The sequence below is a fragment of the Bos indicus x Bos taurus genome, chromosome X (assembly GCF_003369695.1).
Source record: "Bos indicus x Bos taurus breed Angus x Brahman F1 hybrid chromosome X, Bos_hybrid_MaternalHap_v2.0, whole genome shotgun sequence".
NCBI classification, from domain to species: Eukaryota; Metazoa; Chordata; class Mammalia; order Artiodactyla; family Bovidae; genus Bos; species Bos indicus x Bos taurus.
Genome location: NC_040105.1, coordinates 113521743 through 113549164, shown reverse-complemented (window position 1 = coordinate 113549164; position 27422 = coordinate 113521743). Strand labels below are relative to the sequence as shown.

The following is a 27422-nucleotide window of genomic DNA, read 5'->3' as shown; positions in this document are numbered from 1 at the left end:
GCTCAGAAAGAGAAGAGGGGTTGATGGTTTTGTTATCCAGTTCTGAGGTCCAGAGCTCTGCTGAGGTGTGTTTGTTCCATGGCTGAAAACCCTTATTGAAAATGCATTTCAGCTCCTCCTGGAACTCTGAATTTAAACAGAACCACTGTATTTGGAATGCCCGTGACCCTCTTTGAAAAGCATTGAGCGTGAATGCAAATGAGCTCCCCTTCCCGCCCTGGCCCACCCCATGCTGTCATTCTGAGAGCACTGATTCCATTTTCATGTAAGGGTAGTTGGCAATTTATTAAACACAAAGATGGGGATACCTTAAGACAGTTGCTTTCTTATCCTGCCTCCTCAGTTTCAAAAAAGTTCTAAACTACCCTCCAAATCCAATGCCCAGTGTGTGGGTGGTCTCAGAGTCACCAGAGCTCAGACAGGACCCTTCAGAGCAAAGTCAGACGATGGTTTTGGAAAAGCAGAGCTCTATAGCCACACAGAGTTGGTGTGTTTCACCCTATCACAGAAAAATAAAATGAATGAGTAATTGCAAAATGCAGCAGCTATGCCTGCTCCACTTAGCAAAGGATGTAGCACTCACTTACTCTTGGCAATGGCATTCTAATGGAATGATCCATTTCAGCCTGACCCACTTTGAATTTGTTAGAATATTGAATAATTATTAATTATCTTACAGATTATTCGTAATGTCTTCAGACTTTTATGTCTTGTATTGTGTCTTCTTTACTGCAGCTTATCTAATCAGACAAGTAATATCACAAGGTCCCTAACGTCAACAGGATGATATTCAAAATCAGTAGGAAATCATTCGGAATCCTTTCCCTCACCTGATTCTTACCATCATTTAGATCTGGTTTTGGCCTTTCACCCAAGAAGTAATTTCCTAAAATCAGCAAGCCAGTTTCAGGAGTGATATTCAAAATGCTTCATATACCTGGATGTAATCAAATGTAATCCCAAATATTGAATTTAGCATTATGGTGTGAAAAAAATCCATGAGTTCTAAAGAGTTTCATTTCATCCGCTGCTTGAGTCAAAAGACAAAGATTCAAGCTGAAATTCTATGTGACCCACTGTCTGCTGGCGTGTCAGTCATGCCAACAGTCTCCTGTGCAGATGCTGTGTGCCAATTTCTATCAAATCACAAGTAAACTGTGCCAATCTGTCTGTTTTTAAAGGGGCCTTTGCTAGTTTTGAGAGACCTATCCATTTCAAAATGCTGTCATACTGATGTTTTGTCCTTTAACTGGGGGTATATGCCCACTGCAGTCATCATGGGTCTTTCCTTTGCTCATGTAAACATTGCATTTTGGAAGGAATTGGATATGGTCTTCGATCACCACCTTATGAGTTGGTTATCCTTGAAAGAACTTCTGAATGTTGTTGACTTTAGTTTCTGATTCATTTCACCCTCATTATATCAAGTTCTTGAAGGCTGGGATTACAGCACCTGTGCCTTGTCATAAAAATTCCAGTGCAATGATGCCAGGATGTGTGTCATTGATAGTTTGGAATCAGATATTTCTTTTTACAAGCTGGGGAGGAAAGGAAAGGAATTGATGTGTGGCTTATTTTTGTTGACAATGACGAGTTCCAAAACCTATCTTTAGATTTGGAAGCACTTTATTGAAAGCCCATTTTCCAATCTCTTAAGTCATTGGGCTTTTAAATATTTCTTAGAGATGCCAAGTTAAGAATAAATGTCTTTGGAATACCCTTGGCAAACCTATTGATGATATAATAATGTTGCTGTGTTGTTCACATTATTGGTGAGCATCTGAGCTCTTAACATGTTCTGTAGGTGACATCCTCCCAGTTCCACATCTATGTGCACACAGACCATCGCATCATTGCTGTTCAATGATGCCTTCCATGCTGGTAAAACACATTTGTTTCACATCAGTTCTGTACAGCAGAATCAGTGACAAGCCTCACTTTGTTGTCAAATATCTGAAATAAAGGACCAAGTCCCTTGGGTTGTAGGTGGTGGGATTTTAAAAGCCAGCTGTCAGCATCAGTGTCCATGGTACACACACGGACCCAGGCTGGAGGCAGGATCCCCATCAGAACTCACAAACATAAAATAACAGTTTCTCTACTTATTATTAGCAGATAGAACTTCAGAAAATATTATCTAGGTTTCATTTCAATAACAATTTATAAAGGAATAGGAGATCTTTTTAAAAAACTTTCTTCCTTTTTTAATGTGTTAATGGCACATGTCGCATACAAATTGGCAGCATCTTTCAAACAATAAAAATCAATGTACAACTTCTCATGATGAAAACTGACTTCAGTGGCCACGTGAAGAAAAGTTCTTGAAGGTATGATTGAATACAGTTGAAGCTGTAGTTGATTTTAGAGCCGATAATGAGGGTAAAATGTTCAGTCCTGGAAATCTCGGTGTTTACCAAATGACCACATGACATCAAGTCCGTGTGACTTTCCAGCAAGTCTCTTAGCTTATCTGAAGCATTACTTTCATGGTCTCCATCTCGGTCTGACGTAATGCTATGACTTTGGTTCATTCTTGCTTATTCTTACCTTACGTTGAATTGCATTTATTTCCTCAGGCCTGGGCCCAGTCCTCTGGGCTTGGTTCCTTCTTCAAAATAAACATAACAAATTACAGTGCTTCTGTTCAAGGATATAAGGCCCAAATCATTCATTCTGCATCTTCATGGATGAAGGTTTCAGATATGTCTGAAAACATGGGCAAAATTTCTCACTGTCATGTTTAGTGATAGCAACTAATTTTCAACAAGCCAAGGTTTCCTGTGACCTTACAATGGATAAGTCCAGAAGATACCTAAAGACATCACATGATGTCATCCAAAAGACACCTCAACATTTGAAAATTCTAATATAACTTGAAAATACGCATATGTTTTCCTGCAGTGACAGTAAAGTTCTTGTAGCATCAGAAATGCACATGCTGGGTCTCTTTTCTCTGATAAAATAGTCATCAAACTGATAAAGATTCCATTCTCAAACTTCTTGAGCTCTCTGAACATTTCAGCTCTCTAGACTGTCCCCGTGCTTAAGACACAATATGTCTTTGCAAGGAAAATGCCAGCAAGGACCATCCATACAGTTTGTGCTTTGTGTCTTGTGGTCAATACACTTCCCCTCAAATTTCAGTAAGCAACTGGGGGACTCCTTGTTGACCGGAAGCCTAACAGTGCTAAACCGTATGGATCATGTCCACCTGGCTCCTTCTGTCCTAGCCTATGAGTAGAAACAGCCGGAGTGTGGTGGTAGTGTTTTTGTGATTGTGCTTTTTTCTTTTCTTTTCTTTTCTGTGTTATTTGCCCATTTCCTCCTCATGATAATGTGTGATTAAAAACAAAAAAAAAGCTCTTTCAAATGCCTTACAGCCTGTGTTATGGCCTGTGTCTGCACAGTATAAAGTAAAGCAGAAGGTGATGACACTGACTCCTGGTCCCTAATCATCCCAGTTAGCTTTGCCATAACAATTTGGACCCATTCAGATAACAATGAAGCTTCCACTTCCTCAGACCTTGTCTGAGGTCCCAAAGTGCTGAACTGTGACATGATAGTTTTCAGTCTTCTGGGCCATCTTGGTAACAGAACTGGTTGCTGCAGGCTTGATCTGGTGCATACATGTACAATTTCCTATGAAGAAGGAAGAAAATGCCAGGCGAACCCAGCAGCAGCCAGGTCCCCTCCATGGCCTCCACAGACCATGTAGCTCAGCCCAGAGTGAGGCCTCCTCATCTCCTGTTTCCTCCTCCCCACTGATGCCTTTGATGGACAATTTATGTGTCTTTGGGGGGCATTTCATAAATATGCCCCCAACTGTCTCATATTTCTTCCAAGAAATAAGTACATATTTTGCTTTACTTAGTGGTCAGGAGAGGAGATTACTATTTGTTTGAAACGGATAGTGAAGAAGAGGAAGAGAAAGAATAAAAAAAGGAAGATGAAGAGCCCCCCGAAGGTCAGCTTTCCAGCTAACTATGGGGATAAGGATGTCACAGCCTTGGTTGGTTGAAGAGGTTTTCTTTCTGACAGACCTTGACCACAGGCCTCAACTTCCTCTGTCGTGTTAATGCATGGTAGCTCTCAGAGGTTCTAGTTCACATCTGAAGTCACATGGTTCTCACTGTCCTGTCCTGCCGCTTGCTGTAAGCATTGCAATTGTTACTGCCAGAATTCCTGCAACGGCACTGGTCCAGCCAGCTGTTCATTTACATAAGAAATTTCTGATACTCTAAACAAAATTAAGGCTGCCCTGGGTGTACTTCCTTTCAAACTTTGGATCACTTGAGTGGACTTCTAGTTCCATAGGTGAAATAGGTAACCATGAAAATAAAATCCTCGCTTTGTTTTAAACACTGTCATTTCGAATTTTGCAAATCAGATCCCTTTGTACTTCTAAAGATTTTAGACTGTATTAAAATCATGAAAACCTCCAGCCCAGTTTTGATGTTCTCAGTTTAAATTCGTCTCTTTTTCAGAACCTGCCATATCATTTTCGGTGACATGAGTCACCAGCCTAGTACTATGTATCCAGCAATTATATCATCGGTGTTTGTTAAAGATGTGGGCTTGTCATTAGAGTTACATATGTGATGAAAACTCAGATTTCCATCCAGTTCAGTTCAGTTCAGTTGCTCAGTCGTGTCCAACTCTTTGCAACCCCATGAACCACAGCACTCCAGGCTGCCAGAGTCTACCCAAACCCATGTCGATTGACTCGGTGATGCCATCCAACCATCTCATCCTCTGTCGTCCCCTTCTCCTCCTGCCCTCGATATTTCCTAGCATTAGGGTCTTTTCAAATGAGCCAACTCTTCACATCAGGTGGCCAAAGTATTGGAGTTTCAGCTTCAACATCAGTCCTTCCAATGAACACCCAGGACTGATCTCTTTTAGGATGGACTGGTTGGATCTCCTTGCAGTCCAAGGGACTCTCAAGAGTCTTGTCCAACACCACAGTTCAAAAGCATCAATTCTTCAGTGCTCAGCTTTCTTTATAGTCCAGCTCTCACATCCATACATGACTACTGGAAAAACCATAGCCTTGACTAGACAGACCTTTGATGACAAAGTAATGTCTCTGCTTTTTAATATGCTGTCTAGGTTGGTCATAACCTTCCTTCCAAGGAGTAATCATGTTTTAATTTCATGGCTGCAATCACCATCTGCAGTGATTTTGGAGCCCAGAAAAGTAAAGTTAGCCACTGTTTCCACTGTTTCCCCATCTATTTCCCATGAAGTGATGAGACTGGATGCCATGATCTTTGTTTTCTGAATGTTGAGCTTTAAGCCAACTTTTTCACTCTCCTCTTTCACTTTCATCAAGAGGCTCTTTAGTTCTTCTTCACTTTCTGCCATAAGGGTAGTGTCATCTGCATATGTGAGGTTATTGATATTTCTCCTGGCAATCTTGATTCCAGCTTGTACTTCTTCCAGTCCAGCATTTCTCATGATGTACTCTGCATGTAAGTTAAATAAGCAGGGTGACAATATACAGCCTTGACATACTCCTTTTCATATTTGGAACCAGTCTGTTGTTCCATGTGCAGTTCTAACTGTTGCTTCCTGACCTGCATACATGTTTCTCAAGATGCAGGTCAGGTGGTCTGGTATTCCCATCCCTTTCAGAATTTTCCACAGTTTATTGTGATCCACACAGTCAAAGGCTTTGGCATAGTCAATAAAGCAGCTGCTGCTGCTGCTGAGTCACTTCAGTTGTGTCCAACTCTGTGCGACCCCATAGACAGCAGCCCACCAGGCTCTGCCGTCCCTGGGATTCTCCAGGCAAGAATACTCGAGTGGGTTGCCATTTCCTTCTCCAATGCATGAAAGTGAAAAGTGAAAGTGAAGTCGTTCAGTCATGTCTAACTCTTCACGACTCCATGGACTGAAGCCTACCAGGCCCCTGGGTCCATGGAGTTTTCCAGGCAAGAGTACTGGAGTGGGTTGCCATTGCCTTCTCCGCAATAAAGCAGAAGTACATGCTTTTCTGGAACTCTGTTGCTTTTTCAGTGATCCAGTGGATGTTGGCAATTTGGTCTCTGGTTCCTCTTCCTTTTCTAAAACCAGCTTGAACATCTGTAAGTTCACAGTTCACGTATTGCTCGAGCCTGACTTGGAGAATTTTGAGCATTACTTTACTAGTGTGTGAGATGCGTGCAATTGTATGGTAGTTTGAGCATTCTTTGGCATTACCGTTCTTTGGGATTGGAATGAAAGCTGACCTTTTCCAGTCCTCTGGCCACTGCTGAGTTTTCCAAATTTGCTGACATATTGAACGCAGCACTTTCACAGCATCATCTTTCAGGATTTGAAATAGCTCAACTGGAATTCCATCACCTCCATGCACTAGCTTTGTTCGTAGTGATGCTTCCTAAGGCCCACTTGACTTCACATTCCAGGATGTCTGGCTCTAGTTAAGTGATCACACGATCATGATTATCTGGGTCGTGAAGATCTTTTTTGTACAGGACCCCACAGGAACTCATAGTGAGCAGGGTGGCTGCTCCCTCCACCCCAAGAGTAGAGGAGGCCTAGAGAGATGCAGCCTCCCTGCCTCAGCCCCAGAGAGCTGAGCCTCCACCATGCCCTAGGCCGTGCCTGGGTCCTGAAGGTCTTCCTCGTGCTTGCTTGGCTTGCTCAGCTCAATCATCTCTACCACAAGCGTGATGCCCAGGATCAAGCCACAGACAGGAGTGAGGCAGGCGACACCTGGGGACCATGGGCCTCGGCTGAGAATCGTACCTGGGAATGGTCTGAGATAGGCCACTTAAAAGTCTCCTCTTGAGGGGTCCCCTCAGTCCTCCATCAGGGTCCTCACCTAAACTCCTTCAGAACCTAAGAATCTGCCCTCCAATCTCTGAAGCCCCGCACCTTATATCACGTCTCCAATGTCCTTGAGATCGTGTGCTCATGCAGCCACCAGAGTCGCCCCAGGCTGACAACAGGTTCCTGGACCTGTGGGGTTCCCTGTGTCCTCCCTCAAGGTCCTCATCTTGAGCCCTGGCAGGTCTGGGGATGCCCCTTTTGTTGACCAGAGGCAAGACCCTCACACCAAGCCATTACTTCACTGAGACCCCAAAGGGAAGTCTGTGGGCATGACATCAGGGCTCCATGCCCAGGGTTTCCCAGAGCTGAGATGATGCCCCTGGCCATCCTCAACCCTCCTTCTGCTCTTCACTTTAACTCTCAGCAGGTCTGGGTACTACCCTCTCACCCTGACTTTTCTCCCCTTAAAATCAGGCCCACCCCAGCCAGGACCCCTGAGAGGCAAGCAGGAGTAGGGGGCTCATTACCTCAACCCTGCCAGGGTCTCCCAGGGCTGAGAGCAGTGATGATCTGGATGTCCTGGGGCCCCGGAGCCCCCGTCAGGATTCTATCTTGACTCCTAGCACAGCTGGGCTCCTTCACTCTGCTGACCTGAACCCGGGCACCTGACCCAGGCCCTCACTTCTCCCCTCCCATCGGGATCAGTGAGTGACGTTACATCTGGACACCACACCCCATGGTGCCCCAGGGCTGTCAGGAGGGCCACACATGCATCCCCTGGGGACCCTCAGCCTCCACTGGTCCTCACCTCGAGTCTCCACAGGACGTGGGCCCCTCCCTCTGCCCACCTGTGACTGCACTCCAAAGACCAAGCTTCTGAATCCCTGAATTCACTGAGGAAGTAAGGGTGCTTGGGGTCTCAGCCTGATGGCCCAGACTGGGGCACCCAGGAGACCCAGTAGGGGTGGAGTTGTATTCTATGGGGCTCTCTGGTCTGGGGTTCCTGGACCCCCTCATTGTCTCTCAGGAGGGGCCTCCTTAACCCTTGAGAGAAGGCTGCAGTCCCAGCACAGATGCTGGATGGGGGGCTTCTGCACCCATGACAGTCAGGGAGCGCAGGTAACTACTCACCTTCCCATGGGGGCCCCTCAGCAGTCACCAGACTTTGTAAACTTTTGTATTAAACATGTTTTAGCCAAAGAGGGTGAGGAGTGGCAGGCGAGTTAGCAAGAATTCAGCAGCTTAGAGATGGCGTTGGCTGCTCATAGTGACTTCACACTCCTCCTCTGTGGGGTATCCCCAGGGTCATCTGGTGACTCTTCCACTGGTCGGCATGGATGCCTCTCCACGGGCCCTGCTTCTGCTGAGTGGCCAGAGGGGCTCTTGGAGGCCAAAAACTCCTTTGTTTTGGGTTCTAAGTCCTCACTGGTTGGGCGACCTTAGACTCTTCTACCAGAAAGGAGAGACATTCGGGGGGAGGGTGGGTGGCTGACCCGCCCTGCCCCTGGGGCCCCTGAGGGCCAAGGACTCAGCCTCACTGCAGTCCAGCCCAGCCCCCATGATGGCCTGGCAGCCCCCAGCCCCCCTAGAACCCCCCAGAGCACTACTCAGAGGCCAGAGGTGCTGCCTGAGTGAGACTTGGGCATCCCCAGGTTTGCTGAGGGCAGGGGCATGCAGAGATCATCGTCTGGGGGGTTTGCATGGGGCCTCAGGAGGCCCCCTGGCTGGGACCTCAGACCCTGGAGATGGGGACCTTCCCTCCCTTTTCAGAGGCTCAGCAGATGGCTGAGCACCTTGCTGCCCATTCACAGGCCTTGTTTGTGGAGTTGTGTGTGAACAAAACCAAGGTCATGGTGTCTCATCAGCCTCCCCTGCCAGTTTGTAGCTTGATTCATCCCAGGGCATTTCCTCATGACAGTTCCCACAGAGTCCTAGGCGGTTCCTCCTGCAGAGAGTTGGCACTCCAGAGGACCACCAGGTTTGCTCATCATAGGCTAAACCTTGTTTCTGTCATCCAGAAATCAAACTCTTCCAGCCTTCCCACCTCCTCCGTTTGGCCATGGCACCTCCCTTTGTGAAACGACAGATCAAGGGAGCCCAGAGGATGAAAGAGCCACTGAGGACCCAAGATGAGCACTGGGCCGAGGGAGGCTCGGGCAGAGCTGGTGGGAAGGGAGTTGGCCGTGGATCACCAGCTCCCCGGGGTCTGCCCAGTTGGGCCTCCAGGGTCACCCTTGCCTAGTTGGAGCACTTGTGACACAGGGCCCCTCTCTGAGACACCCTGTCTGGTTGAATTGTATTTCCACTCTCCTAGACACTGTCGCCTGTGTGGCCCCGGGGACAGAACTAATTCTGTGCCTCTGGAGCTGCCTGGCTTCTCCTCTGGTGACCTGGGCACGCCTGGGGCTCAAGACAGTTTGACTTTCCAGGGCCAGCCCATCAAGTCCCTGCTCCATCCCTACACTCCTGTGTGACCTTAGGCTGCTGCCTCTGCCCAGCCCAGGAAGACCCATGCTTAGTCCCTTCATTCTGCAGCTATCAGTCAGAATCTACCAAGGGCTGAGTGGTGGGAGTGAAGTACCACATGAGTCTCTTGATGTCAGGCAGCCTTGACTTTGTAAATAAAAGTTGCCTTTTGTGACAAGCAGATGACTTGAGATTGCAATCTGAACATCTTCACTTTCTCTATAGATTTACAGGTAAGCAGGTGCCACACATGCTGAGGTTTCTGGGAATGTGGTTTTAAAAATAGCAGCATCTGCATGTGATTCCAGGTCAGGAGGCATATGGAAGTCAAGACAAAAAAATCGAATGAAACCTTCTGAAAAGTTAAGGTGTTCCCCAGGCAGTGAACCTTTGTAATGGGCTGTGTTTTGTCTTGGAAGTGAGCAGCCTGGTCGGGCGTCACAGCAGCTCAGTGCTGGGGCTGACAGAGCCCTGGCCTTCGCCGCCCCAAGTCCTTTCTCAGGGGCCTCCTGTTCCTGCACCAGACTGCCAACAAGGGAGACCTGGCCTTCCGGTTCCAGTGGACTGGTGTGTGCGCTCTCTCTCTCCTGACCTTAGAGCCCTTGTCTCTGCAGTGCAACCCTGGAGGGCTATTTGCTATGCTCCTCAGGACAAACACTCTTTTAAGAGAGAGCATGTTATAAACTGGACACCCCAGTGAGCAGAGGGTGCTGAGGTGTGACACCCTTAGAGTGCTCAGCTGAAAAAGGAAAAGAGAAAGGAGAAAATGTCACCAGATGCAGGCCCTGCAATGAAGCCAAACCTTGGGCCTGCTGTCCAGACACCAGTGAGCCCCCAGACTAAACACCCACAGACCTCGGGCAGGGACCACGGGCTCCAGCCCTGTGCATCTCAGGACAGGAAGGGCTCTTTTGGGGCCCCCGACAAGGGGAGGCTTAATTTCTCCTCATCTGTCAAGTGAGGAGCCTGCTGGACAGTGTCCCTGTTTCTATGAAGCCACTCTGCCAGGCTCTTGTCCAGCCCTTGATAGGTCTTTTCAATGAGTGGGTGCAGAGCATCTGAGGGGCTTCCCTGGGTGTGTACGAGGTACCTGCTTTGTGCCGGGGGTGGGCGGCCATCTGTCTTACCTTCCTGAGCGAGCAGCTGCCTGAGGGGACTCACATGCTCAGCCAGGCCCAGGATGGAGGCGCTGAAGAAGTGTGCCGGGCGGGAAATCCCTCGTGTTTTCAGGCTCCTTATTGCCATGCAGTGTTCTGACCACAGGGCCGCCTCTATCTGTCTGAATAGGGTGCATATTTGGGGTCCTCTTGGGGTGCACCTGAAGGCTGTGGGGATTACTGGAAAGAATGCCTGGAGATTATGGGGAAGAGGGGCTGCCTAAGCAGTAATAGAAGGGGTTCCGTGCCTGAGCCACGATTGGGAATCCAGATGGTGCACAGAGGCACCAGCATGGCCACTGGGAGCTGCCCAGGGAGCAGGCTGAAAATCTGGGTGGGCACAGTGGTGGGGCCAACCACCACCACAGGAGGAGCCATCTGGGCAGGAGGCCAGGTGAAGCAGACTCACGGGCCCTTGATGGGCAGGGCCACCTCCATCAGGACAGGGATTAGAGAAACTGGAGCCTGTGTGCACTCGGGCTGCCAGGCATCAGGACCCATCAAGTGGTTAGGGACTTCCATCCCAGACCAGCAGCAGGGCGGCATAGGTCCCAGCCAGGGCGGTGATGGGGGCGAGTTCCAGGTGGCCTGCGTTTTCCTGGGCACCCTCAGGGCAGGATGACAGGCCGGCCTGTGGCTGCATGGTGCTGGATGCAGGAGGGACACCCAGGGCTACCAGCCTGCCCTCCACCTGCCGAGACACAGACTTAATGCCCCCTCTACTCTTCATCTTCCCAAGGAGGTGTGGGCTGTCTCTCTTAAAAAGGGGACTGTAGCAGAACTGTAATGGGGTTCACCAAGAGAGAGAGAATAGCAAAATCCGAGTCTCAAAAGGCTTACTGAAACCAGCACCCTCCCAGCTAGGCCCCTGGGTGCCCTCACCCAGCCACCCCCAGGCCTCATGGAGAAAGTGGGACCCTGTCCCACAGGACTCGGTGTCCCAGCTTGCCCATCCTCAAGACTCAGTAATTCATCATCTCTCGACCTTGGAAAATGACAGAGTGGCCCAAGAGTATCCGCACAAGGCCCAGAGAGGGGACTTGGCATTTGCAGCAGGCAGACTGCAGAAGCTTCCCTGCTTTCTATACAGGTGTTGACCCCTGGCCTGCACTTCCTCGGCTGACCAGGACACTTCCCAGGAAAGGACCTGTGCTTCCCTGCACTAAACTTCTGTTCTACAGCTATGGGAGTCATGTGCTTAGTCACTCAGTCATGTGCGACTCTTTGGGACCCCATGGACAGTAGCGCGCCAGGCTCCTCTGTCTGTGGGGATTCTCCTGGCAAGAATACTGGAGTGGGTTGCCGTGCCCTCCAGGAGATCTTCCCAAACCAGGGATCGACTCCAGGTCTCCCGCGTTCCAGGCAGATTCTTTCTGGTCTTAGCCGTGAGGGAGTCATGGGGGTACACAAACCCCTCTCCCTGCCTGCCTCCACCCTGGGCCCATTTTTGCCCTGGCTGGAGGAGAGGAAGGTCCAGCATTTGAGCAGTGTCATCTCTTTCCCCGATGTGACTGCGATCTAAGGGCCCATGGGTCAGCGGTACAGAGTGACACCTGGCCCCTGGGTATCCTGACCTGATCCCTACTGTGCATTCAGCTTACCTGCAGCATCTCACACAGACATCCCCACCGGAGAAAGAGAGGAGGGGCAGTGACTTCTTTGCACTGAGAATGCTCAGGCTCTCCCCCTCACAACTCGCCAACACAGCACTGGCAGCTCTGGCAGTCATGCCAGTCCCCAGTCCTATCTTTACATACAGCTTTCCCTGCAGGCCGGCCACCGTCCCCGGCGGCCCTGAGGTTTGGACCCACCCCACCCCCAGGGCCCAGCAGGTACTCCCCTGCCCTTACCTTGCTCAGGACACAGACAGGTGGCTCATCCGTGAGCAGGGTGGTCAGGCAGAGGGAGGTGAGCACATCCTGGCACTCTTTGCTGAATCCATACAGGCTAAGCTGACGGAAAAAGCTCTTCATGAGGTCTGTCTCAAATACCTTGTCTGAGCCCACCCTCTCCAAAATGTTCTCGAAGAGCTCCTCACTGATGCCTATGCAAGTGCCATCTTCCTCCCACCAGATGGACACAAAGTGGTGACTGTTGACGATGGTCCTCAGCTTCCTGAGAAAGGGGAGGGAGAGGAGGCTGCCCTCTCCCCGAGGCAGGGCACCACACTCGGTGTGCAGCCTCTTCAACAAAGGCTCTTCCCCCAAAGCCTAAAAAGTGCTCTCTTCCAGCAGCAGCCTGAAGCTGCAGTGGCCCGTGGGCACGAGCTGGGCCAGGATGGCTGAAAGGTCCACAGGGAGGGGCGCATCTCCCTGAGCCGAGGGCCAGAGGCCCTGTGTTTGGAAGAAAGGGAGACTCCCCAAAGCCGGGCACCCCATCCATCACGGGGCCCTCCTTGTCCATAGCCACACAGAGGGTGGTGTGTCCCTCCTTGGAAATGGGACAGTGCAGTGGCCAGGAGCAGTCCAGGCTCACAAGGGTGCTTGGCCCCTCACCAAAGGCCTCTGCTTCCTCAGGGCTGACATCACAAGGCAGCCATTAAGTGAACTAATAAAGGGCTGGCTGCACCCAGGTTGGTCAGCATGTCAGCCTCCTGGTCCACGCTCATCATGGCAGCAGGCACCATGACACTTGTGCATGGGTGTGAAGTTTCAGGCTGAGCACTCATACAAACCGGGCATGGCCTTCTGGTCCTGGAGCCCTGAGGCCAGGGAGACACGCACCGACAGACGTGTGACCCTCAAAGTCAGCCCCTCCTCTGTGTTCATAGGTGCCTTGAGGGTTCGGCATGGCACCCTTGTGCTCAAGCACAGCCATGTCCTAGGTGGGGGTCCACGGTCAAGGGTACAGCCACCTGGCCCTCTGTGCACTGTCCCTGGCTGGGAATCCAGTCCCCTACTCAAGCCCCTGCTGCAGGAGCAGCCACCGGCCTACAACCTGCCACCAGTCTGCAGGAGCCCCAGGATGGGGGCTGTGGAGGTGACGGGTGAGATCCTGGGGACACAGAAGGAGGACAGGCCACCATCCTCTGGGCTCTGCAGCCTGCCCATGTCCACCCCAGGCCAGCCTTGCTCTGCACACCACGGTCCCAGGAACGCAGGAGGGGGTGGTCACCCTGGGCCTTCATGCACACTGTAGCTTCCTTTCCTGTGACTGATGCCCACGGGACCTCTGTCCAGCTCTGCGTCCAGGCTGTGAGAGCTGCCATCCTGCTCTTGGGCCTGGTGCTCTAGCATCAAAGCGGTGGCCATGCAGGGCAGCCCTCACATGCAGCCCACCCTACTAATGCCCCACAGCCCAACTCTGTTCCTGGGGTTGAGGATCTTCCTGAGACTTCCAGAATCAGAAATGCCTCTGACCTTGTGGTGTCAGCCATCTGGGACCCAGGCACTCGGCCCAGTGGGTGAAAGAGAGGGCTCGGGTGAGGAGATGCCACGGCGGGCACCACAGCACTGCTGATCCCCAGTTCCCTGGCTCACCCAATCTAAGACTCTGCTTCCCCACATGGGTAATCCTAGGGGCACCTGCCTCACAGGGTGCTGAGGACTTGGGGGAGGTACAGGAGGTGGCGAGGGTGCTGACACTTAAGACTGTCACATGGTTATGGGGAAGTATGCTGTATCTCACAGCAAGTCTACATCTAAGGCGTGTAAGCACTGATCTCCCGGTGGACCTCGATTCCATGCTGGAAGCCTCCCATCACCATTGAGGGGTGGGCTTCCTTGTCGATTCTTGCAAACTGGGGGCTGAAACACATCTGAATTAAATGTTTCTAGACACAGCTCGGGTGAGCTAGATAGAATTGCCCAGTGTTCCCCTTAGACAGAAGCCCTACTCAGTGCCCTCTCATGTGATCCAGGGATGCCTCAGACCCCTGAAAAGCTGAGTTCCATTTTAGACTGTCTGGGGCCCAGCAAACACTCTCGGCTGCCTCCTCAGCTTTCAGGATTGTGGCAGGGTGCTCCCTGCCAATGGCTGAACCCCTGGGCCCCCATTTTCCCCACTGTATGTTCTGGTTGCCCCTGCATCCTCCTGAGAGATGCTCACCCACCCCTGCTCCCCTTGGCTGTCCATGGCAACTTGATTTTCCCTTTTGTTCTGGCCAAGAGACCTCCCAGCGTTCTGGTCCAGAAAACTACTAGAGCTTGTCAATGAATTCAGTGAAGTTGCAGTATACAAAAATAAAATTAAAAAAATATATATAGAAGTAAAAAAAATTAATATATAAAAATCTATTTGCATTTCTGTACACTAACAGCACATAGCAGAAAGAGAACTTCAGGATATTACCCATTTACCATTAAATAACCCCATGTAACTTCATCAAAAAGAATAAACTACCTAGAAATAAATCTACTTAAGGAAGCAAAAGACCTGTACTTGGAAAACTGTAAAATATTGATGAGAGAAATTGAAGACAGCACAACGAGATGGAAAACTTTACTGTGTTCTTGGATTGGAGGAATCAATTTTGTAAGATGACTGTACTACACAAGGCAATCTATAGATTCAAATTATCAATGGTATTTTGCATAGAACTAGAAATTTGTATGGACACATAAGACCCCAAATAGCCAAAACCATCTTGGGAAAAAAGAACAGAGTCGGAGGGACTTCAGTGATGGTTCAGTGGCTAAGACTCCGTTCTCTCAATGTAGGGGGGCCAGGTTTGATCCCTGATCAGAGAACTGGATCCCACATGCAGCAACTAAGAGTTAGCATGGTGCAACAGAGATTCATATGCCACAACTTAGAGTTCATATGCTACAGCTAAAGACCCTACATGCCACATCTAAAAAGATCCCAGGTGCTGAAACTGAAGATTCCAAATGCTGCACCTGAGCATCCCACACACCTCAATGAATATCAAAGATCCCATATGCTGCAACAAAGACCAGACACTGTCAAATAAAGTAAAAAGAAAAAAGAACAGAGCTGGAGGAATCAAGCTTCTTGACCTTAGACTATACTAAAAAGCTATAGTAATCAAAACAGTATGGTACTGGCACAAAAACAGACCTACAGATCAAGGAAATAGGATAGAAATCATAGAAACAAGCCTATGCACCTATGGTCAGCTAATCTACATCAAAAGAGGCAAGAATACAGTATACAGTGGACAAAAAGACAGTCTCTCCAGTAAGTGGTGCTGGGAAAACTGGACAGCTGCATGTAAAAGATTGAAATTAGAACATTTTCTAACACTATATACAAAAACAAACTCAAAATGGATTTGAGACCTATGTGTAAGATTGAATATGTAAAACTTCTGGATGAAAACTTGGGCAGAGCTGCCTGGGCGGGCTGGGAGGCGCGGGTTGAAAAGTCTCGTTCCAAGTTTGGAGAGAGAGAGAAGAGCGCCTCAGACCTCGGTACCCACAAGCGGGGAGGAGGCATCAGAGAAGGACGCAGCGTCTGGGGAGCTCCCAGGCTGTAAAACGGAGCTCAGGCTTCGAGAGCTAGAAGTGTGTGACGCGCCTAAAAAAAAAAAAGAAAGAAAACTTGGGCAGAACACTTTTTGAAATAAATCACAACAGCCTTATTTTTGGATCCATCTCCTAAAGTAAAGGAAATAAAAGCAAAAATAAACAAATGGGCTTCCCAGGTGGCACTACTGGTAAAGAACTTGCTTGCCAATGCAGAAGACATAAGAGATGAGGTTTCGATCCCTGAGTTGGGAAGATACCCTGGAGAAGGACATGGCAACCCATTCCAGTATTCTTGCCCGGAGAGCTCCATGGCCAGAGAAGCCTGGTGGTCTACAGTCCATAGGGTGGCAAAGAGTCAGACACAACTAGAGCTACTTAGCATAACATAGGGACCTATTAAACCTAAAAGCTCTTGCACAGCAAAAGAAACCATTGAAAAATGAAAAGAAGCTACTGAATGAGAGAAAATATTGCAAATGACTGATTTGGGGCTAATATGCAACATATACAAATAGCTCAAAAACATAGCGTCAGGAAAAAAAAAGAAACACACACACACACACTTTAAAAATGGGCAGAAAAACTGAAAAGAAAATTTCCAAGGTAGATATACAGATGGCTAAGAGGCACATGAAAAGATGCTCAACATCACTAACCCATCAGAGAAATGGAAATCAAAATCACAATGAGATGTCACCTCATACCTGTGAGAATGTCGATCATCAAAAAGAACACAAATAACAAGTGATAGCAAGGATGTGGCAAAAAGGGAATATTTGTGCACTGTTGGTGGGAATGTAAATTGGTGCTGTCACTATGGAAAACAGTAGGGACGTTTCTCAGAATACTAAAATTGGGCTATGTGACCCAGCAATTCCATTCCTGAGTATATATCTGATAAAAACACTAATTTGAAAAGATACATGCTCCCCAATGTTCATGGTAGAATTATTTACAGTTGTCAGATATGGAAGCAATCTAAGTGTCCATCAACTGGTGAATCTATAAATAAGGTGTGGCGTGCACACACACACACATATACACATAATGGAATACTACATAGACATAAAAATGAATGTCATTTTGCCATTTGCAGCAACATGGATGGACTTGGAGGTCAATGTGCTAAGTGAAATGAGTCAGTCAGAGAAAGACAAATACTCTATGATCTCACTTAGATGTTGAATTTTAAAAATAAAACAGACTAATAACCTCAGATACTCAGATGACACCAACCTTATGGCACAAAGCGAAGAGGAACTAAAGAGGCTCTTGATGAAGGTGAATGAGGAGAGAGAAAAAGCTGGATTAAAACTCAACATTCCAAAAACTAAGATCATGGCATCTGGTTCCATCACTTCATGGCAAATAGATGGGGAACCAATGGAAACAGTGACAGACTTTATTTTCTTGGGCTCCAAAATCACTGCAGATGGTGACTGCAGCCATGAAATTAAAAGATGCTTTCTCCTTGGAAGAAAAGCTATGAACAGCCTAGACAGTGCATTGAAAAGCAGAGACACTACTTTGCTGACAAAGGTCCATCTAGTCAAAGTTATGGATGGTTTTTCCAGTAGTCATGTATGGATATGAGAGTTGGACCATATAGAAGGCTGAGCACTGAAGAATTTATGCTTTTGAACTGTGGTGTTGGAGAAGACTCCTGAGAGTCCAGTGGACTGCAAGGAGAGCCAACCAGTCCATCCTAAAGGAGATCGGTCCTGGGTGTTCATTGGAAGGACTGATGCTGAAGTTGAAACTCCAATACTTTGGCCACCTGGTGCAAAGAACTGACCCGTTAGAAAAGACCCTGATGTTGGGAAATATTGACTGCAGGCGAAGAAGGGGAGGACAGAGGGTGAGATGGTTGGATGGCATCACCAACTCAATGGACATGAGATTAAGCAAGTTCCAGGAGATGGTGAAGGATTGGGAAGGTCAGCGTGTTGCAGTCCGTGGGGCCCCAAAGAGTAGGACATGACTGAGCAACTGAACAAAAACTGAATATTAACTTAGCAGATGCTGACTCACAGACACAGAGAACAAACTAGTGGTTACCAGTCAGGAGAGGGAGGGAGGGAGGGAGGGGCAAGATAGAAATATGGGAGTAAGAGGTACAAACAATTATGTATAAAATAAGATACAATGATATATTGCAAAACATGGGGAATATAGCCTATATTTTGTAATAGTTATAAATGGAGCATAACCTTTAAAATTGTAAATCACTATATTGTACATCTATAACATATAGTTCTGTATAGCCGCTATACTTCAACTTTTAAAAAAATGAATTTTCTCAAATGGTTCTGGGGTTTCTAGAATTAGCTCTGTAATCTGCTTAGGTTTAAAGCTGGTAATGACTCTGTAGTAAAGACAGCATCAATAGTCTATGACAATAGGTTTATGGAAAATATCTCCTTTGGATATGCCTGATGAACCACTTAAAAGAAGTGCTGGGTGCAAGGTGTTCTGTGACTGTGTATATGATACTTTTTGACATTTTTGAAACACCGATAGATATGATGAGCTTCCTGATTGTTCCCAGTGTAGTTGGAAAGCGTGGTGAAAGAAAAGGATTAGCTCAGTTTACAGTAAAAGACCTAAAAGATTCTACATGTACCCATAAGGAGACAGTTATCACCTGTAGATAAAGGGTTGAGATTGCTAATGATCACATGCAAGCACTCATCCTGCAACTGGTTGAATTACAGTGGAAGTTGAATTCTGCCACTAGAGTGTTTCCTGGTAAAATGAAGGTGCTGACTTGGAAAGAATGGGATTCTGTACACTGTGATAGAGCTGTGTGGGGAGACCCTGAGGAAGCTGGGGACACTGAGCCCATCAAGTCTGGTGAGTCATCCTTGCCAGTAGAAGAATCCTCCCCACCCTCAGTTGGAAGCAGCCTCCTGACCCCAGTGGGATCAGCCTCCCCACAGAAAGCTGCTGCTGCTGCTGCTGCTAAGTCACTTCAGTCGTGTCCCACTCTGTGCGACCCCATAGACGTCACCCCACCAGGCTCCCCCATCTCTGAGATTCTCCAGGCAAGAACACTGGAGTGGGTTGCCATTTCCTTCTCCAATGCATGAAAGTGAAAAGTGAAAGTGGAATCGCTCAGTCATATCCAACTCTGTGCGACCCCATAGACGGCAGCCCACCAGGCTCCGCCATCCCCGGGATTCTCCAGGCAAGAACACTGGAGTGGGTTGCCATTTCCTTCTCCACCACAGAAAGCTAGATCAGGCCAAAATGATTCACTAAGCATAGATTCTGCATTTAATATTGCAACTCTGGGTGTTAGAAAGCACTTTTATTGGTTTGTCTGGTTGGTTGAACTATGGACCAAAATTTGGCCCACAGTGAATGAGCTGGAAATGTCAGCCCTGCCTTGGTTTAATACAGAGGAAGGCATTCAGAGGTTTACAGAGATTTGACTGTTAGTGTGGATTTGGCATTGAAGACATAGTCATCCATACTGGGAGAGTCCTGAAGGCGTACCTTTCACCAAGACTATGAGGGGAGTCCCAGCACCCTTGAAGAACTCTGTGATTGCTCTTCTCTGCAGGCCAGAACTCACAGTAGGAACTGCAGTCACTGAACTGGGAATCCTAAATACAGTGGAGTATTTAGATCCCCAGATGGCTGGAGCCAAATGGGAGCACACAACCACTAAGGGCCAGGTGGGTCTGGTTACAGTAATGGAGAGAAGAGTCAAAGCACATTCACAACAGGCTGACTTGGGCACCTCTATGGTTTTATCTAGTTGCTCATGATCTTTCTAGAAGTAAGAGTTAGAAAGCCCAGTAAGTTCTTACTTGATCTGTATAAGCAGAGATGTCACAGGTCAAATGAACAAAAGTCTACTCTGAATCACAAAAACAGAGAGTCACGGTCCTTTGATCAATTTCCAGACTTGAGCCATTAAAAATCTCAGAAGAAAATGTGGAGGTACAGTTTTATGACATTGGATTTCAGAAATGGATTCGTAGATGTGACACCAAATGCATGAAGAACAAAATGAAAAAAGACAATGTGGGTGAACCTTGAAAACATCCTGCTAGGTGAAGGAAGCCAGCCACCAAAGACCACATATTATGATCCATGTATATGAAATATCCAGAATCAGATCAGATCAGTCGCTCAGTCGTGTCTGACTCTTTGCGACCCCATGAATCGCAGCACACCAGGCCTCCCTGTCCATCACCAACTCCCGGAGTTCACTGAGACTCACGTCCATTGAGTCAGCGATGCCATCCAGCCATCTCATCCTCTGTCGTCCCCTTCTCCTCTTGCCCCCAGTCCTTCCAAGCATCAGAGTCTTTTCCAAAGAGTGAACTCTTCGCATGAGGTGGCCAAAGTACTGGAGTTTCAGCTTTAGCATCATTCCTTCCAAAGAAATCCCAGGGCTGATCTTCAGAATGGACTGGTTGGATCTCCTTGCAGTCCAAGGGACTCTCAAGAGTCTTCACCAACACCACAGTTCAAAAGCATCAATTCTTTGGTGCTCAGCCTTCTTCACAGTCCAACTCTCACATCCATACATGACCACAGGAAAAACCATAGCCTTGACTAGACGGACCTTTATCTACAGATAAGGAAAGAGGATTAATGGTTACCTAAGGCTAGGGGCTTCCCAGGTGGTGCAGTGGAATAGAATCCACCTGCCAATGCGGGAGACATAGGTTGGATCCCTGGCTTGGGAAGATCCCTTGGAGAAGGAAATGGCTATCCACTCCAGTATTCTCCCCTGGGAAACCCTATGGAGAGAAGGGCCTCACAGGCTGCAGCCCATGGGGTTGCAAAGAGTCAGACATGACTGAGCGACTGAACACACACACATACAAGGCTGGAGGGGGGCTGGAGGGAGGTGGTGGTGGATATGGTGTCTGTGAATGTTCATCCACTTGGGTTCTTACTGGTGTGCTGGATATTTTCTAAAATTGATTGTGGTTATGCTTGTCTGGCTCTCCAAACACACTAACAATAACTGCATTTTACACTTTTAATGGACGAATTGTGAGCTATATGAATTTGTATTAATAGACTTATTTCAAACAATATTTAAAAAGAAGAAGTAGAATATCTAAATAAAACTTTTAAACGTCAGGATTTGGGGGACTTCCCTCGTGGTCCAATGTTTAGGAATCTGCCTGCCACAGCGGGGAATGAGGGTTTAATCTCTGGTCTGGGAAGATTCCACATGCCATGGAGCAGCTGGGCCCATGTGCCACAGGTACTGAAGCCCGTGCACCCTAGAGCCTGTGCTCTGCAATGAGAGAGTGGTCTCCACTAGCTGCAACTGGAGAAAGCCTGCAGGCAGCAACAAAGTCCCAGCACAGCCACAAAGAAAGGAAATAAAATTCTTTAAAAATTAAGGGTTTTGAATTAGTACATACAAATTCTTTCCACAAAGAAAAGCCCGTGCTCAGATGGCTTTACTGGTGAATTCTAACAAACATTAAAAGAATGAACACTGATCCTCACACACTGTACCAAAATGTTAAAGAGAGCAGAAACACGTCCCAACTTGTTCTATGCAGCCATATCATATACCGAACTGAATAAAGTCAGCACAAGGAAAGACAACGATAGACCATGACAAAGGTACAAAGTGCTCAACAATATGCTGATCAACTGGATCCAGCACCACACAAGAGGGACGATACACCATAGCCAAGTTGGGTTTGTACCAGATATGCAGTTGTTTTAACATGTGAAAATCAATTAATGCCATGTATTATATTAATGGAAGAAAGTACAAAAATCACAAGATTACCTTAATATATACAGGAATAGCATTTGGTGAAATCCAATACATTTTATAATAAAAACTGTTCAGTGAGTTAAGAATAGAAGAATAATTCCTCAACCTGATAAGGGTATCCATAAATAAAAGCTTACAGCACACATCATGCTCAATACTAAGATGCATTCAATGATACACTGAAAATGAGTGAAGAGTAAATTCTCTGGTATGTAAAATATATGTCGATACAATTGGTTGATCTGTTGTTTGTCTTGGTCTCATGGGTGCTCTTTCTGACTGGTAGAGAGAAAGAACAACTACCAGGAACTTACGGCTTGCCTCTCTGGAGACTAACTGAACTTGGTAGCTTCCATCACCATGGCCCTTTCTCTTCCCTTCACCCTTTCCCACCCACTGCCTGTTACCCACAGGTACCATCTTGGCTGGGCACTGTGTGACCCTGGGAAAGGAGAGCAGAGAAAAGCAGAGGAAGTCATATGTGGGGGAACGGGACTGGGAGATATGTCAGTATGAGAGAAAGGATGCTTTTAGAAAATCTGCAATGGTTGCCAGCCATTTAAAATTGGGAGCGGCAGCATCAAACTCTGGATTTACGGCTCAATTAAAAAATGGTTCAGGGGGAGCACTGACAATACTTGGCCCCTGTGCTGGGCCAGTGTTTCCCCTGCAGCTGGGCAGCTTCATTCATTTTTATCAGCCACCGAGCTCCCACCAGCATCTGCATTTGTGTGTTCCTTTTGTCTTTCCCTGCACCACAGTCTTCTGTTCTAGCCACAGAATGACCCTACTGGGACATCTCACATAGGACTGTACTTCACACTTCTGGGTTAGCGGTACATGCAGTGACCTTCCCCTCTCTCTGCTATTGTTAGCTCTTCCATGAAGCCTCCTCCCGTTCTTCCATTCATATCTGACCTTACTCTTCAGTCTCTCTTCTGAACCTTGCTCAGATCTGAGTAGGCAAACTCCACACCTGCCTCTTCCCTAGGTATTTTCATGCTGTTCTAGGGCCTCCACTAGACTCTCATGATGGTTTCTGTCTTACAGATTGCCACCTTGACTGCCATACCCCCTAGATACCCTGTACATAGTTCAGTTCAGTCGCTCAGTCGTGTCCGACTCTTTGTGACCTCATGGAGACTGTATCACGCCAAGCTTCCCTGTTCATAGCCAACTCCCAGAGTTAACTCAAACTCATGTCCAATGAGTTGGTGGTGCCATCCAACCATCTCATCAGTGGGTGCCTAATATTTTACAGACTGGATGGTCCTGCTGTCCCAGCCTGATGTTAAGGAAGGAAAGTTGCTATCACCATAGGAAAAGATTCAGCACAGAAAACTATGGTACACTAACTCAGAGGAGCAGTGACAAGTGGAGGCATTCAGCAGCAAAGACCATGGGAAAACACTCCTTGCTTGAACTGAGCTAAGCCTGTCCAGAGATATTCCCATTCAGAGATATTTCTCAATGTGGCTCAGCAGTAAAGAATCTGCCTGCAGTGCAGGAGATGAGGGTTCAATCCCTGGGTCGGGAAGAGCCCCTGGAGGAGGAAATGGCAACCCACTCTACTATTCTTGCTTGGGGAATCCCATGGACAGAAGAGCCTGGTGGGCTGCGGTTCATGGGGTCGCAAAGAGTCGGACACAACTGAGCGACTGAGCACGTAGGATCTCACTCAAATTGGAAGTGGCCTCATTCCTTCCAACAGCAATGCTCTCCTGACGGTGGCTGATAAATGGTGTGTTGGCAGCTGGGGGAGTGAAAGGTGATCTGGCCTCTGCAGCCAGTGCTTGCAAATCTGACAATCACGTTTTCTGACCACCCCGTGGGCAAAGCGCTACTTCCCCCTCCCACCAGAACAGGCTAGACTTCAGGGGTGACATACAGAGTACAGCAATCAGTATTTATTGCCTGTCTCCACCTGAGACATTAGGAGAAAACCAAGAACAGAGGTTTGGAGGTGGGGTGGGGACTGGGAAGAGAAGTCCTAACTTCTATTTTCCTTTAAACCATTAAGATCAATTTTTTCTCCGTGGTCCCTACTCTTCAGTCATGAAAAATTTCTTCTCCAAAGTGAATGAAATCATGCTCCTAAGGAACTGAGAACGACTCTTGCTAGGTGAGTAACTAACTGGAGCTTCTAGAAAGTCTCCACTGAAGAAATCAGGCACGATTTCTCCTATGAGTGCGTGCTAAGTCGTTCATGGACTGTAGCCCAGCAGGCTCCTCTGTCCATGGAATTTCCCAGGTAGGAACTCTGAAGCGGGTTGCCATTTCCTCCCCCAAGGAATTTTCCTCGACCCAGGGATCAAATCCACATCTCCTGCGGCTCCTGCATTGCAGGCGAAATATTTACCACTGGGTGGCGGTAGGGGTTAAAGAACCCTCTTGCCAATGCAGGACACGACTGAAGCGACTTAGCAGGCACGCAGGAGCCACTGGGGAAGCCACTCCTGACCATGGAAGACACAATGACCCTGCATTCACAGACTCTACAAGGCAGAGGAGCACAGCACAAGGCGCAGTGAACACGTGGTGACTTGTCCCCTCCCCCTCCTGAAAGTGGAAGTGAGTCTCAGTCGTGTCAGACTCTTTGCCACCCCATGGAAGCTGCCAGTCGCCTCTCTGCATGAAATTCCGGGGTTGCCATCCCCTTCTCAGGGATCGAACCTGGGTCCCTCTCATTGCAGGCAGATTCTTTACCATCTTAGGCACCAGGGACGCCCCTCGCCCTTCTGGGGACCTCGTTAATATGCAGATCCTCGCTGTGTAGCTGGGTGGAGCCTGTGATCTTGGTTCTCTTCTCTGCATCCAGGTGATGGGGTGCTGCTGGTCCAGAACCACTGGTGGGCTGCAGAGGAGGGCAGGAGTTGGGGTGGGGGAGGAGGGTGGGTTGCAGTGGAGACAAAGGAGCAAGAGTGGGCCTTGGCTCACCCCAGGCACAGGTGGGTGCACCCTGGTGGTCCTTGAAAAGGCTTGGGATTTGTTCAAGCAGCCCTGGCCTGTCACAGCTACTTTTGGGTCCTCCCTTCTTAGAGATAAGAGATTCCCTGGTGTCTCAGAATCGTGGTAAAGCACCTGCCTGCCATGCAGGAGACCAGGGTTCGATTCCAGGGTCAGGAAAATCCACTGAAGAAGGGAATGGCAACCCATTCCAGTGTTCTTGCCTCAAGATTTCCATGGACAGAGGAGACTGGCAGAGAATCAGACACGACTGAGTGACTCACTTTTCCTTAAAGATCCACCAAAGGATGGTGACAGCCCTGGAACCGGTCAGTGTGTGCAGGCAAATGTCAGTGTGTAGTGTTGGGCACGGGATGGGACGGGCTGGGACGAGATATGACCTCCCCAGTGTGTCCTTCCCCGAAGTGCCAGAGAGATGAGTGGGATCGTTCTCAGGGACGCCCTAGGGAACACGCAGGAGACCCCACACCTCTCCCCAGTCTCTTTCCTCAGGAGACCCCAGGTCCCCTCGGGAGGTGCCCGCAGCACTTGACCGTTCTCCCTCAGGGGACCGGTGTCTCCGCCAGACCGGGCACGCCCTTGGCCCCAAGTGAGCAGGCGCCCCAGGGGTGCTGGCCCGCAGCAGTTTCCTCCCTGTCAGGGCGTCTCTCCATGGGTGCAGGTGGCAGCCCGCACCGCTCTCGTCGCTGTCCCTACTTCAGGACCCGCAGCACCCCCTCGGTGGCACCATGCAGGCCCTGGTCTCCCCGGGGACCAAGGCCATCTTCATGGCTCTGTTCCTCTTCGCTATCCTGCTCATCTTCTGCGTGATCTTGTGGTACATTTGCCGGGACCTGTACGATGATTACATCCGAAGCAGGTAAAGCTCTGCCTCAGCCCCCTGAGGCCCCACTCGTGACCCCGCTTTTGTCCCTGGAATCTGTGTCTCTTCCCAGGACCCCGAGCTCTTCCTATGGATTCTGTGTTGCTCCCCGGGACCCCAAGCCCTCTCCCAGTCCTGCATCCTTCCCTGTAGTACAGGGAAGGACTCTGGGTGCCCCCATCTCTGACCCCGTGCTTCTTCCCCAGATGGCTTGCCATTCCCTTGTACTTGGAGTTTCTTCCCTGGCCCTGGTGCCCCTCCCCAGATTGCTTGCCCACGACCCAGTTCCAAGCTCCACCTCTCACCCCGCGAGTTCCTCCCCTGGACCCAGCGCCCTTTCTCAGAACCCTAGCACCCTCTCTTAAGCTCGACATCCCTTCCCTGCACCCCGTTGCCCTCCCCGGAGCCCCGGAGTCCACTGGGAAATCCCCAGGACTCCATGTTCTTCCCAAGACCCTGTGGTTCCATCCTGATCTGTGATCCTGTGCCCTCTCCCTGGAGCCCCCTCTCTTTATTGGAGCACTCTCCCCTCTTCCAAGCTCCAAGGCCCTCTCCCTATCTCTGAAATCTGCTTATTGCCCCTACTCCCCACCACAGCCCCACATCCTCTTCTGACCCCACACTCTTCAGCTTTCTCCAGACCCTGGAGAAACCCAGTGTCTTTCTTCAGAAACCTATAGCCCACTGGCCAGCACCCTTCATACCTCCCCAGGCCCAGAGCCTCCCTGAGGACCTTCCCAGGATGCCTGGGCCTTCTCCCAAGTTTATGCCCTTCCTGGGGTCCTTTGCCATTCTCCAGATTCTGCCCACACCAAGCCCTGTCCCCACCCCTAGTACCTGCTCCCCTTTCTAGCTCCTGACAGGTACGCAGGCTCACTTCACTGCCCCCTCCCACTTTACTGTTGGATTTTGTGTCTGAGCAGCAGGTGACTGAAGGCCAGTGAGGGGAATTCTGGCGGCCAGGGGCCTCCTGTCCCCACCCTCCCCCACCCCGTAGCCTTTCCACACTGCCCTGCTTGTTCCTGGCATGGATGTGCTGTTCTCCCTCTCACAAGTAGAACTCTGGGGTTGCTTGAGCCTGTACACCAGCAAGCAAGTCGTGATTTGACACATCACTCCTGTGTCCTGAGTTGCCTCGAATGAGATTCAGTCCCACAGTGCGGTTCCTGACTGGCTAAGCATGGCCTGGGAGATTAAAGGGTGCACCGGGGATGAATTCTCTGGTGGACATGGAGTAATAGAAGCTGGACCACGCTAGTTAGATCAACCGCTTCTAGTTCTGCTCTTCTGATGGGGCAGATCCATCTGTGGGCAGATGGTTAGTCAGAACGTGACCAGGTGGACACTGGGGCATCTTCCACTGAGGCTGCTCTGGGAGAAGTAGGTGGGAACGTGGGCAGGGAGTGCAAGGCTGCTGCCTTTGGTGGCCTCGGCATCACTCAGACATGAAGGCAGACCCAAAGACACGGTTGAGTAGAGACCTGAAGTGAGTTCACTCCAGATTCTCCCTGGAGAGGCCAAGGGTGTCAGAAGGAGGGAGTACGGCATCTGCAGTGGACCCTCTGGATGGACATGTGTAGGGTGGTGCGGGCACATGGTGTGAGAGCCGGATTCCCGTTCCAGACCAGCTGCTTACCAGCTGTGCCACTGCGCACATTACATCTCCAAGCATCTACTATTTTATCTGTAAAAGAGAATTAATGATGGTGTCAGGCTCATTGAGAGGAATACATGAAATACTGTATTTAAGCTGATAAACAGTCTTACATGGAGAAAATCTGCAATGAGCGGTGGTAGTTCTTGTGGACTGCCAACCGTCCTCTAATGATAACCTGTTTTACTTATTTTGGAGGCATACGTTACATGGAGTAAAATTCACTATTTTCAGCATACAATGCTAAGTTTTGACAAACACATTAAGCTGTGTAACTACCAGTGCAAGCAGGATATGAGTATCTTCTATTAATAGCCTAATACTAAAAATATTTTCCTTTCCATGTCTT

General features: G+C 48.8%; 1 protein-coding gene across 1 annotated transcript; it reads right to left on the bottom strand.

The window, feature by feature from the left end:
• Nucleotides 1-6456: 6456 nt before the first annotated feature.
• HSFX1 (heat shock transcription factor family, X-linked 1) lies at nucleotides 6457-12922 on the bottom strand. The gene is made up of 3 exons (XM_027535455.1): nucleotides 12893-12922; nucleotides 12090-12607; nucleotides 6457-11182 (listed from the first exon to the last, which is right to left on the bottom strand). The coding sequence occupies exons 1-3, from the start codon at nucleotides 12920-12922 to the stop codon at nucleotides 10906-10908; spliced, it is 825 nt and encodes a 274-aa protein (XP_027391256.1). The 3' UTR covers nucleotides 6457-10905.
• Nucleotides 12923-27422: the final 14500 nt, after the last annotated feature.